At 40.6% G+C, this 13,836-nt stretch overlaps 1 protein-coding gene across 1 annotated transcript in view; it reads left to right on the forward strand.

Annotated features, from left to right (window-relative positions):
• Positions 1-250: 250 nt before the first annotated feature.
• Positions 251-13,836, forward strand: part of LOC124619628 — a 66,551-nt gene continuing 52,965 nt past the window's right edge. Inside the window, exon 1 of the mRNA XM_047146138.1 lies at positions 251-363. Coding sequence (XP_047002094.1) covers positions 316-363 — 48 coding nt within the window. The 5' untranslated portion in view covers positions 251-315. The remainder of the gene's footprint in view (positions 364-13,836) is intronic.

Genomic DNA, 13,836 nt, shown 5'->3' on the forward strand with positions numbered 1-13,836 from the left:
TCAGTGCTCCTCGGCGGGGGCCGTCACCATGCTCGTGTCGTCATCCGCTGTCGTCAGCTTTTCGACTGGTCTGTCCAGCTGTTGGGTGCTGTCACTGTTCGGTGGGGAGTCCTTCCGGAACACATTTGCGTATGTGAGAGGGAGAGACGTCGCCACAGGTGTTGCTACAGGTTCACCTGTCGGTATTTGTGCAATTCTTCGTTATAGACACGCTGAGCGAACGTGGCCTTCCTGACCACAACCTGAGCAAGTTTTCGGCTGACCGACGTAAATGACTATCGCTCTGGAGCCTCCAGTCGTGAGATAAGACGCCACATGTTTTCACAGCTCAGTCTGTACTTGTCGCACACCATTAAGTACCAGGTACGTGGTAAATGTTCTCCATTTTTCTGCTATGTGAATAAGTACCAGACCGTAGGGTCGTAGCGCGTTAACCACAATCTGAGCTGGAACCTCAAATCGTAGCTGAAATACTCTTACAGTTCTCAATCCCACATGATCGATAGCTACCGTTCTGACATGGCCATCTGAATGGTTAAATTTAAATCAGTCTTTATGGTCACGTACGATCTTGGCACACTGTGTCGTTGATCTGTTTGGCGTAGACCACCCGGGTTCCCGGGTTCGATTCCCGGCGGGGTCAGGGATTTTCTCTGCCTCGTTATGGCTGGGTGTTGTGTAATGCCCTTAGGTTAGTTAGGTTTAAGTAGTTCTGAGTTCTAGGGGACTGATGACCATAGATGTTAAGTCCCATAGTGCTCAGAGCCATTTGGAGTAGACCACACTGCTTGTGATAGAGAAGTGGATGCCAATCATATCGTGTGATACAATTTTAATTTCTTCACGTATAAATCGTTGTACTTCAAATGCGTTCGGTCGTTCAAATTCGTTATTAAAGCTGATCTTGACAGTAGTTTCGGTACGAATGGGCCATCCTAGTTCGAAGTTGCAAGCACTAGCGAAGGTTAACACGAAGTAAACAACCACATACGCGCGAAGCTCCGCGGCACGGACGTAAACGATTGCGGAAAGCAGACTATCCCTAAGCCACTAAGGACACAGGGATTAGCGCGGCTGCGTGGACTTATCTCAAGCTCGCCCCCTTGCAGACCCACATTCTCAATTTACTCCACACACTATGAAAGTAGTGCTCCCTGCCCATTAATCTCAATGCTCATGGCAAGGCCTATTCCCGCATGAGTTCGAGCGTATGTGTGAATCTGCACAGAAATTATCCTTGGTCTGTGATCACTGTAATTATATGTATATGATGTCTGTTCTTTCAGACATGTCCGAAAGAACAGACCCATTGTGGATCACGACAGCTGTCAAGAATGAAATTTTAGTGAATTATAAATATCAGTTGTGTGTGGGACATTGATAGAAATCAACCTGGAGAGTTGAAATGTGTATCCGACCGGGATTCAAACCCGGGATCTCCTGCTTACTACACAGACTTGAAAGCATCCCTTGGACCAAGTAAAACCATTGGTGCAGTTGTTGTCCAATACGTTTCGTGGCACACGAGTGCTGCCTGTAGAGAACAGTGCCAGCGTTCTATCATACCGTTATGCACCAAATGGTAGCTTGTGGTTTTGTGGTGAACAGTGTTGCAGTGATTGCTAAGCTGGACAAACAGGTCTGATTCAAATTAGCAGCCGCAGTCCATTGTGACGTGTAGTAGGCAACCAAATCGAGAAATCCAGCTTGAAACGATAGCAGATGATAATGTTTCTGCAGAGATGTTATCAACATTCACTGCTTCCAGCCAGCGAGTAAAACGATCTATCCTAGCTACAATATAACACTGTCCATTTTACGGGGTTAACAGACCTACCGTGTCGGCTTGTACATGAGCAAATCACGTAGTTGTGTTAGGAAAGTGCACGTAGCAGGAGATTTTGGTTTGTTGACACTTGACACACTTATATTTTTGGCAATCGTTTTGAAATCTAGGCCAGACAAATGTTGGGCTGATGCTAGGATGACACAAGTTATGCTGACTGTCAACGACGCATTTTCGGAATGTAGTCGGCAAGAATGGACGAGGTTTTCTGGTTGAGAGGTCACAATACAGTTTGACATCTGCACCGGAAACGTCGACTAATCGAAATTTCAAATTCCATGAAATATCCTTGAGGAGGTTCTGGCGTCCTTCGTCAGGCGCTTGTGCCTTAGCAAGTTGAGCGAAATCGATGGCGCTTGAGATGCTGTTGACCACATTGGCCAAACTATGTTTCACGTCCATGCTGAACTGAGCAATAAATACCAGCTGGTTATTTTGGCGAGAAGAGCAATTGTTATTGTTTTGCGGGAATGCGTATGTTTGTGATCTGTAAAATTAGTAAACTCTCTGGCTTTCTATTGCGGGTGAAAGTACTGTTACACTAACAGATAGGAAGAAGTTGTCTGCCAAACACGCTCCTCTTTTGTTGTGAAGAGAGACAGCTTGTGAAAGTAAAAAGCTAGTGGCTGCTAAGTGGCATCATGGAACTATTGTAACACCACACCGATAGCTATTTAGCTTATGTCATTAGTGTGAGAGAGGGATCCAGTTCAGGGTAAGTGAGAAGGGCTCCATCTGTTACGCTTTCTTTTTACTGCTTTGAAGGCAGAGATCATTGCGTCTGTCCACTGAATCGGTGAGTTACCCTCGATTTCGGACCAGCAAATGCTGTGGTCAGTGGTATTTGCAGCTCAACCGAGAATGGCAGATGTCGACGATAGAAACTGAACATGCCAAGGAAGCAGCGCAATTCTCTAGCAGTATTTGGTCAAGCAATTTGTAAAATGGCTTCCACTCTTTCAAATGATAGTAGCAAGCCCTTAGATGAAATATGTTGCCTTAGGAAGTTGACTTGTGACTGACCAAACACGTACATAGTAGTGTTCAGCACTACACCGTATTGTTCTAAGGGCCTAAAAACTTCGATTAAATGGTGTTTGTGCTGCTCTACTGGGGACAAAAAGACAAGATTGTCATCCAAGTATGTGAAACAGAAAGGAAGACCTTTCAGTACCGAATCGATAAATCACTGTCATGATTGTGCAGCATTCCATAAGCCAAATGTAATGAAAAAATCTCTCAAATAATACAAAGGAGGCGACCATGGCTGTCTTTGGTGTATCATTGTCCACCGCTTGGATCTGAGTAAATGCTTTAGCACAACCCAGACACCGAACAGTATGGTTGTACGACCATGTTAATCACAGTGAAGAGCGAAAGAAACTGGTACACCTGCCTAATATCATTAGGGCCCTGGCGAACATACAGAAGTGCCACAATGCGGCGTGGCATGGACTCGACTAATGTCTGAAGTAATGCTGGAGGGAACTGACATCATGAATTCTTCAGAGCTGTCCATAAATCCCTAAGAGTATAAGGGAATGGAGATCTCTTATGAACAGCACGTTGCAAGGCATATGCTCAATAATGTTCATGTCTGGGGAGTCTGGTAGCCGGCGGAAGTGTTTAGACTCAGAAGGTGTTACTGGAGCCACTCTGTAGCAATTCTGGACATGTCGTGTTGTTCTGGAATTGCCCAAGTCCATCAGAATATACAATGGACACGAATGGATGCAGGCGATTAGACAGGATGTTTACGTATCTGTCACCTATCAGAGTCGTATCTAGACATATCAGGGATCCCACATCACTCCAATTGCACACGCCCCACACCATTACAGAGCTTCCACCAGCTTGAACAGTCCCCATCCACACATGCTCATCCGTTTGGTACAGTTTGAAATGAGAAAAATGGTTCCAATGGCTCTGAGCACTATGGGACTCAACTGCTGTGGTCATCAGTCCCCTAGAACTTAGAACTACTTAAACCTAACTAACCTAAGGACATCACACACATCCATGCCCTAGGCAGGATTCGAACCTGCGACCGTAGCAGTCGCACGGTTCCGGACTGCGCGCCTAGAACCGCGAGACCACCGCGGCCGGCTTGAAATGAGACTCGTCTGACCAGGCAACATGTTTCCAGTCATTAGGAGTCCAAAGTCGGTGTTGACGGGCCGATGCAAGGCGTAAAACTTTGTGTTGTGGAGTCATCAAGGGCACATGGGTCGGCCTTTGGCTTCGAAAGCCCATATCGATGATGTTTCGTTGAATGGTTCACATGCTGACACTTGTTGATGGCCCAGCATTGAAATCCGCAGAAATTTTCAGAAGGGTTGCACTTCTGTCACGTTGAACGATTCTCTTCAGTCGTCGTTGGTCCCATTGTTGCAGGATCTTCTTTCAGCCACAGCAATGTCGGAGATTTGATGTTTTACCAGATCCCTGGCATTCAGGGTACACTCATGGAAAGGTCATACAGGAAAATTCCTATTTCATTGCTGCATCGGCGGTGTTGTGTCCCATCGCTCGTGGGCTGACTATGACACCACGTTCAAACTCACTTAAATCTTGATAACCTGGCATTGTAGCAGCAGTAACTGATCTAACAACTGTTCCAGATACTAGTTGTCTTATATAGGCGTTGCCAACCAAAGTGCCGTATTCTGACTGTTTACATATCTCTGTATTTGAATACGCTTGCCTATACCAGTTTCTTTTGCACTTCAGTGTATAATCCTGTAATATAGGTTCTGGGTAAAGCTCTGCTACTGTTTGAGCATTGAATGCATGGTAGACTCCACATAGACGCCAAATGCAATACTTCTGTGGCACAGAGTGAGAGGGAGACGACCATGGGCTACTGGGTGGGTGAACAATTCCTTTCTTAAGCATGGCATTAAATTCTGCCTTCACAATAGCTAAACGGTTGGGAGCTAGACATCTAAGTCTAAGTGAGGCAGGCAGTTCATCAGTGGTTTTAATGTGGTGTACTGGGTTGTGACATTCCTATTTCTGTGAGCATACTGTGCTACATTGCAATGCTGAAGCTGTCAGACTTGTGATGGTATTTATGATGCATGTGTTCACCATGTCAAGCAGTAGGTGATAATACACTAAGAAATCGGCTCCAGTGATGGGCTGAGTCACATCCACAATAGTGAAATGCCATGCAGAGGCATGACCCAGTCCCAGATCTAATTCCATTTGCTGAGTATTGTATGTTTGTACATGAGAGTTGTAAGCTGCAGTAAAGCATCTGCTGGCTGCTGTGTAATAGTGTTCGAGGAAATGTACATAAGTCTGATCCAGTATCCACTAAATATTTCCGGCCTGAGTTCCTTTCACTTCTAAACAGGTGCTGCAATTGTGCTCAGTTATCAGATGATACACTTATGTCCAACTGAAACATTTGCCTGTCTTGGGAGGAGGATTTTTATAGTCTATGCATGTTAACATCATTGCTGATATGCTGGTACACGATGCTGTCAGTGCACTTCTTCAACCAGGCATCATCGCATCAGTTATCTTGTCAGCTAAGTAGGACACTGTATCTGAGGGCATCTCAGATCATGATACTATAATCACCTTTACTTGTGATGATAGGCAACTACGCCAGAATGCATGTAGCAAGTTCTCAGGTATAGTACTGGTGTCACTCCTGCTCCTCAAGTACCTTAGATATTGTGATGGCTTTCAGTCACCCATGTGATCCTGAGTTAAAACCTGCCTAATACACTCTCCTTCAGAGGTAGAGAGTCCATGAATTAATTCCTTCTTCAGCTTTTCATAGGAGTTTGTTGTAGGTGGCACAGCTGTCACAGCTTCAATCTCTGTGGCATACTGATGATCTAGGGGGGCCTCCACTTGTACAAACTACAATGTGGGGTTATTTGGCCAGAAGGGTGGTCTATACATGGTAAGCCTGGACACTGGCTGTTCTGTCAACTCTGGTGTACCAGTCATAGTAGGAAGCTTAGTTAGTTAGTAGCTTGAGTTCTTCCTGTACTGTAGTGGAGGCTTGATCATGACAGGGTCGCCAGTTTGTCAAGCTGTCTGCTTTTATGTGAGCTCTAGCCTGACTGTCATATAAGCTTAAACTCTTGAACAAGGAACAAACAGAAGTTTATGGTACTGTACGGAAACAGGAACTATTAAGTTTAGCAGCTCAGAGAAATTTTACAACTTGTAAAATCTTCTCAGGGGTATAAAAATGAATCTATATCTTATTTAGTCTGTAACCAAGTAACATGGTAGGAGTATATATCAGAAAGCAATGGATCACAAGACTAAGAATATGCATTTTATGAAGGAAAAAAAAATGTTTGATGGCTGTGATGTAAATAATCACATCTGAGGATACAAATTGCTACAGGTCCATCTAGCAGTTGATTTGATTTGATTGGCCGTATCATTAAGAGAGGGCTTCACAAAATAAGAAAAATGCTTGAGCTACTGCAAAAAAATGTCATTTGTCATCCAGCTTATTTCCTGGGCACTCCAGCAGTTCTAAAAGGAGCCCTGTCTGTTTCTTCTTTTTTTCCCTATTTTCTTGTGTAAATCAGCATTGATGGGACAAAGCCAGAGGGACTCATGCAGCACACTAAAGTGACATGACCACCTCTTTCTGTGCTGGTTAATGCACCTGCCTGCTTTCTTCCTGTCTGTGCAAACACTTTCAAAGTTTTCTTGATGCTACTCAAACCAGATTCATCAATACTATGAATGTTACCTGGTGAAATACTTTTACTGTCCATTACTTCTACAAAATTCGAAAATAATTTTTGCCCAACAGGTTGTTAAAACATGTTGCCTTAGCAATAGATGTTGCCTCAAGTTTATGTAGTTAATGTCTAGCTTTTGCTTTAAAACACCGGCAATCTTGTTCCACCTAGCCATCTTCTTTTCTTTATTGAATCTGTACTCAATACATTTTTTCTCAGCTGTGTGAAATGCAAGTTGCCTAACCTCATTCATAGTCATACCAAACATGCATGACTCCTACAGTTTCAGGTGTTATATCAGTTCATGTTCCAATGTGGTGTTGAGAGATGACTGGAATCTATCCAATCCTTTTTGAACACTGTTGAAGATTTTGTTCATATTCCTAGCTTGTTTTCTAAGTGTAGCCTGAGTCTGCAAATGTCGTCAATGCCCATAACCATCCCCTCTTACCTCAGGTTACAGCATCTACAGTCTGCTGCATCTGCACTGCATTCCAAGTCTGTCTTGGTGATTTCTGTCCTTTATTGCCTACCATGGGAGAGGGACTTTAAATACATATATTAGTCCTATATAAATCCATTGCGGTTTTTAACACATTTATCAATTCATTTTTAATGTCTGTTAATTTATTTTATTATAGAGGCATTTCCTGCTATTGTTATAAAATTTAAGAAATACATTAAATAAATATCCTAATTTATATCAAATATTACACAAAATCTGGAATCCACATCAGGGTAAAATGACATACTGAGACATGGTATGTAATTTTAGCCTTAAACACTATCTGTGATTCACTCAAAAAACTTTCCACTACTGCATGCTCTACTTGAATCTCCCACCTCTTAAAATATAGTTAAAAGTGCACTTTACAAGATAAATTTCCTCAGGCATGTAATTACCTACAATGATACTGAATGAATGGTGTTCTAATCAAGTAGTGGTGCTTAAAACATGACTTTAGGAAAGATAAAGTCAAATAGTCTCTTCTAGTCAATTGCATATCTCACCTCCAAGTTGGAGAACCACAGGAACCTGAGTACTTTGTGGAAGAATGAATACCCAACTGTGGTGGGTGACAGGGTCAGGTCAGACAAGAGCGGGAGAAATGATTCTTCAGAATAGGGGGTTAAGCACAGGACCAATTGCAATAAAAAATTATTGTTGCAAGTAATTTAACACAGAAAGCCAGACTGCCCTTATGAAGGCAAAATAAGGTAAGGAACAAGGGTAGAATTGGACTTCTAAATTTGGAACATGGAACATACATACCCTGCTGCAACCAGGAGCAATGAAAAGGGTAGCTGAAGAAGTGTTAAATTAGTTGCCCTCTAAGAAATCAGATGGAAGGGAAAGGAGAGATTTGGAAGCAAAATTTTACATTATCCTACTCTGAGAGGGATGATAAACATGGGATCATGGTGTTGGCTTCATTGTAGCACAAAATATGTGCAAATCTACCCTTTCCTTTACACTATTTAATGACAGAATATACACCTTCACAAGGGAAACTCCTCTTCACACCCCCTTCAGATCTAGTGATAAGAAAGTCCAGTGGACAGCCTGTCAAAAACTAAACACAGATCAAGTGTGAAAACACAAAGAAGGTGTACTGAACTGTGGAAAAAATGCAAAATAGAAGCAGTGAACAGTGCAACCACAAGAAGTGCAACATTAAGCATCAACAAACAACTACAGCAGCATGGTTAAGAGGTCATGGTGTTGGGCTGTAAAGCGGGCAAGTCATGTTTGAAGGTCCCTTATACCTCTGTATTCAAATTTTTGTGTCATGGTGTAAGGTCTGTCTGCAGCAGCAAAATGTAAGGAAGGGATATAATGAAAATTGATTCTGCAAAACTACCCTGTTAACAGCCAAAGGAAGTGGCTTTTGAATGGAAATTGCAAACGTTTGATGACAAGGCAACAAGTCAAGTAGATCTCCACTGGACAACCTGTCTGGTGTGTCATACATGGCATTAGGTACAGTACATGCATCATATGACAGGAATCTCTCATCGACACACCTAATTTGTATGCCTGGTGAGTGAGTGAGATATTCTTCATTGCCCGATTTAGGAATTCATATGAATGTGAAGGTGATCACTTCCAAGAAAATGATGAAAACATAATAGTCTGTCACATTAGCTGCAACAAATGATTTCAACAGTTTCGTAATAATGGTTTGCATTTTTATGTTTCAGAAGTTGTGTTCTGTTTTGGAAGTTTTGATTCTTGACTTTGTTGTAACATAGTTTACCCATTTATTTGTTGTTTTCATTTCTGTGAGACTTCTGTGTGGTATTCCACCTGCTCTCACTATTCATCATATTTTCTTGCAACAGTAATGTATTCTTACCACATGAGACATTTTCTATAACCAGTGTATACTGTAACAACTGCCAAGACTACAGAAACAAAACAAAACATTTCAGTAACTGGATGGACAGTTCATAATGTTATGAAAAAAAGTAAATGGAAAAGGTTTTTTTGAACATTGCTCGCCTGCTTTGTACGTAACACTGTAACCACTCAACCACAACACAATAACTCTTCAGCTTTGCTCAATGTTGTACTTGTTAAGCTTGGACCGTTCACTGTTTCTATTTTGCTTTTTTTCGTACTACATTTCACCTTCTTTCGATTTTCATGCTTGATCTGTGTTCAGTTTTTGACAGGCTGTCCACTGGGCCATCTTACCACTAAATCCAAGGGGCATGTGATGGGGAGTTTTCTTTGCCAGAATAAAAGGAAGATTCCATAATATGACTTTTGAAAATGTATACATTTCAATAGAAGGATCGATGAGGATCTGATGCATACCTTTTACAATAACTGCATGAAGTCCATGAAAGGATACCTGTACATGATGAAAGAATAGTCCTGGGAGATTATAGTGCAAAGCTTGGGAAAGAAGAATCTTACCACGCCATTTGTAAGGAAAGCTTGCATGAGAAAACAGGAAGTAAACACATATAACCCCCCCCCCCCCCCTCACTGCCCCCCCTTCACAAAAGAAGTTATTCGCAGATGGAACTGGAAAATTCCGTGAACAAATGATACAAATCTAATTGACCATATATTGGTATCCAAAAATGGGCATGTGACATTGAAAATATATGCTAATTTCAGGAAGTAATCTCAAATTTGGACCACTACCTTGTAACTGCAAAAATGAGGAAAAGGATTGCTATGGAATATGAAGGGAAAGCTAGGGGAATCCTGAAATGAAATGTAGACAAACTGGAAGATAGAGATAGAGCTTTTGAATATCAGAATAAATTGAAACAAAAACTCAGTGGAGTACAGTGATGAGATAGATAGGGAATGGTAATGTATTAAGAATACTATCATAAATATGGCAAAGGATGTAACAGGAGAATCCAGAAGATCTAGAAATGTGGAGTGGTATGATGATGAATATAGACAGGTGGTGTAGCAGAAGAAAAAAGCAAGACTAAAATGTCTCCAACAAAATACAGGAATTAACAAAGTCAGGACCTAAAAAGAAAGACAGAAGACCTGAAAGAGCATTGTTATGGAAGTGAGAGTAGGATATTTTATAAGTAGCTAAAAGAAGGAACACAACGGTATAGGCCTAAAATAATGGACTTCAAGGATAAAGATGGCAAACTGCTGAGAGAAAAGGGGAAAGTGATCAATAGATGCAAAGAATATTTTAAAGAAATCTTGGAGGGTGCTCACACCAATAGGGAGCAATGGATATACCATTCAGTAGAGCCAGAAATGAAAGAGCATACTCATGCAGAAGTACAGAAGGTGGTGAATTGTCAAAAAAAAAAAAAAAAAAAAAAATCACAGCTCCAGGAAATAAGGGAATAATTGCCAAGCTGTTAAAGAGAGGAGGCATTACTTTACACAAACAGATCTATTTAGTCTGGGGTCAAGCGAGAATTCCATAAGATTGGACTGTAAGTGTACTCCAGCCCATACATATGAAAGGTGACAAGGCATGGTGCTCTAATTACAGAAGGATCACTCTGTTGAATGTGGCATATCCAGAATCTTATACAACAGATTGGTACCATATGTGGAAGATATATGTTGCTTTAGGCCTAATAGATCGTCTCTGTACCAAATATTTGTACTGACACAACTACAGGAAAAAGCATATGAAAATAATACAGAACTTGGGAGTATCTACCTGGACTTCAATCAGGCTTTTGATATCTAGATAGGGAAGAGATATTAGAAGATATAAAACTGCTTGGCATGTCATCCAAATATACAGGGTGAGTCAGGCGAAAAGGTACATGCTTTGAGGCATGATGGTGTTAATGATTCTGAACAAAAAAAGTCATGCAGATGTATGCCCTATTCCGAATGGTTTCCTGGATAGAACTCATTTAATATCACTATTGTATGTTTTTCTTGAATAACTCGATAACTGCACTCTCCAGTGAAAACGTGTCTCAGTATAAAATTAAACTACAGTAAATTTCCTACAAAAAAGATCTTATTCATTTGTTTTTATAGAACTAATGGTTTGTGTGAAGACAGCATGAGAATGTTGAAAAACTTGCTCGACGTGCTGTAACTTACGTAGTTTTTGTAGACTTGATAGATGACAAGTGTCCCATATCAAACTGTTTATCTCAGCTTGCTCTACACTACTGTGGTACACTGTAAACAGTGACAATGTTTGATAGTACAGGAAATAAATAACAATATTAAATGTGTTCTATCTTGGGAACCATTCAGAGTAGGGCATAAGTCCATACGAAGGTTTTTATTCAGTATCACTAGTACTATCACCCTCAAAACATGTACCTTTCCTCCTGACTCATCCTGTATTTTGGTTTTTAAGGCAACCTTGGCAGGCTAAAAGGAAATGGTGAGAGTGAGACATGTCTGCTTGTGTCTGTGTGGATGGATATGTGTGTGTGTGTGAGTGTATACCTGTCCTTTTTTCCCCCTAAGGTAAGTCTTTCCACTCCCGGGATTGGAATGACTCCTTACCCTCTCCCTTAAAACCAACATCCTTTCGTCTTTCCCTCTCCTTCCCTCTTTCCTGACAAAGCAACAGTTTGTTGCGAAACCTTGAATTTCGTGTGTATGTTTGCGTTTGTTTGTGTGTCTATCGACCTGCCAGCACTTTCGTTCGGTAATTCACATCGTCTTTGTTTTTAGATATATTTTTCCCACGTGGAATGTTTCCCTCTATTATATTCGTGACCTTAGAAACAGTTATACAAAAACTGCAAATATCTGGACACATAGATATCAGAACCATACAGTTGGCTGCATATGCTGATTGTGTTACAATTATTATTAGATGCAGGATGTCATTGGAGAGATTAGTGGTGGAACTGAAAGAAGCCACACAGCATAGGGGAACAGAAATTAACAAATTTAAAACTAAATATATGGAATTCCATAAAACAGGGGACAATAACCTGGATAACTTGCCAGCAGGAGGTTTTAATTTTACAAAGAAGGTCTCCTAGTGGAAACTGACAGGAAGGAGATTAAAAGGAAGACCACTTAAATGATGGCTGGATGATTTGGAAGAAAACATCAGAGCACTAGGAATCAGAGGATGGCAAAGGAAAGCAAACAAAAGGGTTGAATGGAAGGAAACTGTAAAGAAGGCAAAGATCCACGCAGGCACAAGGTGCCACAAGAAGAAGACTACTGAATGAATATGTTTTCATTCACAACAAAAAGACAGAAGCCAGTAGTTTGTTGCCATGTATGTAGGAAAAGGATTGCCAGTCTATGTTTCTAAACAGTATGGTGTAAGTGGTACCACTAATTTAGTTTAGTCCAAAATCTTACTATGTCATTTTACCCAAGTATGTCATTATAACCTTACTTCCGCTAGTACTGGCACTAGGAGGATTGTTTCAACATGTATGACAACTGTTATTTGTTTTCATCAATTGACTGTTCTGTTGGTTCTTGGTAGAATATTTTATACATTATGAATTTAAGAATACATGGCACTGGTGTAATATTCTAAAATTATGGAGTATTACACCAGTGTTGTGTGTTTTTGATTCATGATATATTTGTCCACCATAATAACGGTACATTGTTTCTGTTGTAGTTTATGCAGATTAATGCAGCTAAATGACAGGTAACAACTACTTAAGGGAAGAAATAAACTTATGCTTTATTTGCACAACACATATTAATACATTTGGCTACCAAATTATATTACATTGCCTCATCAACAAACACTGAAAATGTAGAGTCTAATGCACTCTGCACATCATATCCTGTGCGCCACTATTCACTCTGGAAAATGCTTGTTCACATATCCCCAACACTCCCCCTTGAACAAATATTTTTCAGATACTCAACGCTATACATCCCAGGTTAAACCATAATGTTTCACCAGCTTCTGAAATTTGTCCTTACTGAGAGGCTTGGTTAGGAGATCAGATAACATTTCTTCCATGCATAGATAACTGAGGATTATATTCCCCTGTTCCACACGATGTCTTATAAAGTGATACCTTATGTCAATATGTTTGGATCTTACACTGGTGACATTATTTTTTGCAAGTTTAATAGCTCCCATGTTGTCACAAAATACCACAGTTGGCTTTAATGTTGGAGTAGATTCCTTTCATCAGTGTACGGATCCAAAGACCTTCTTGGATACTGGAGACGAGGCCATATATTCAGTTTCTACAGTACTCAAAGCAACAGTTCTTTGTCTCTTACAAGACCATGTTATCAATCCTCCCATTAGTCTAAAACAACTTCCAGTGATTGAATGTCTGCTTTCCAACTCATTTCCCCAGTCTGCATCACTGTATCCTTCCAAATTTACATTTCCAGTTTTAGAATATTTTAATTTATAACCAGCAGTTCCATTTAAATATCTGAATATTCTCTTGACTGCCATCCAGTACTTTTCTCTCGGATCACTGCAAAACTTGCCTACTGCATTTGTGGCAAATGCAATGTCTGATTTGGAAGTCTGTGCTAAGTACAGTAGACTTTGTACAGCTTCCAAATAGGGTACACTTTCCTTACATTTCCTGTCATCATCAGTTATTGTCAGTTTTGCGTTGCTTTCCATAGGAATAGAAACAGGTTTACAATTTTCCATATTGAACTTCTCTAAGATCTTCCTTGTGTACAGAGATTGATCAATCCATAATTCTTCTCTGTTGGCACTTCTTAGAATCTTCATGCCTAAATAGTGATTAATTTCCCCTAAATCATGCATGTTAAATTCTGACCATAACTGTTCTTTAAAAAAGTCCATCTGGCTTTCACTATTGGTTAAATAT

This window comes from Schistocerca americana, chromosome 6 (genome assembly GCF_021461395.2).
Source record: "Schistocerca americana isolate TAMUIC-IGC-003095 chromosome 6, iqSchAmer2.1, whole genome shotgun sequence".
Taxonomy (NCBI): domain Eukaryota; kingdom Metazoa; phylum Arthropoda; class Insecta; order Orthoptera; family Acrididae; genus Schistocerca; species Schistocerca americana.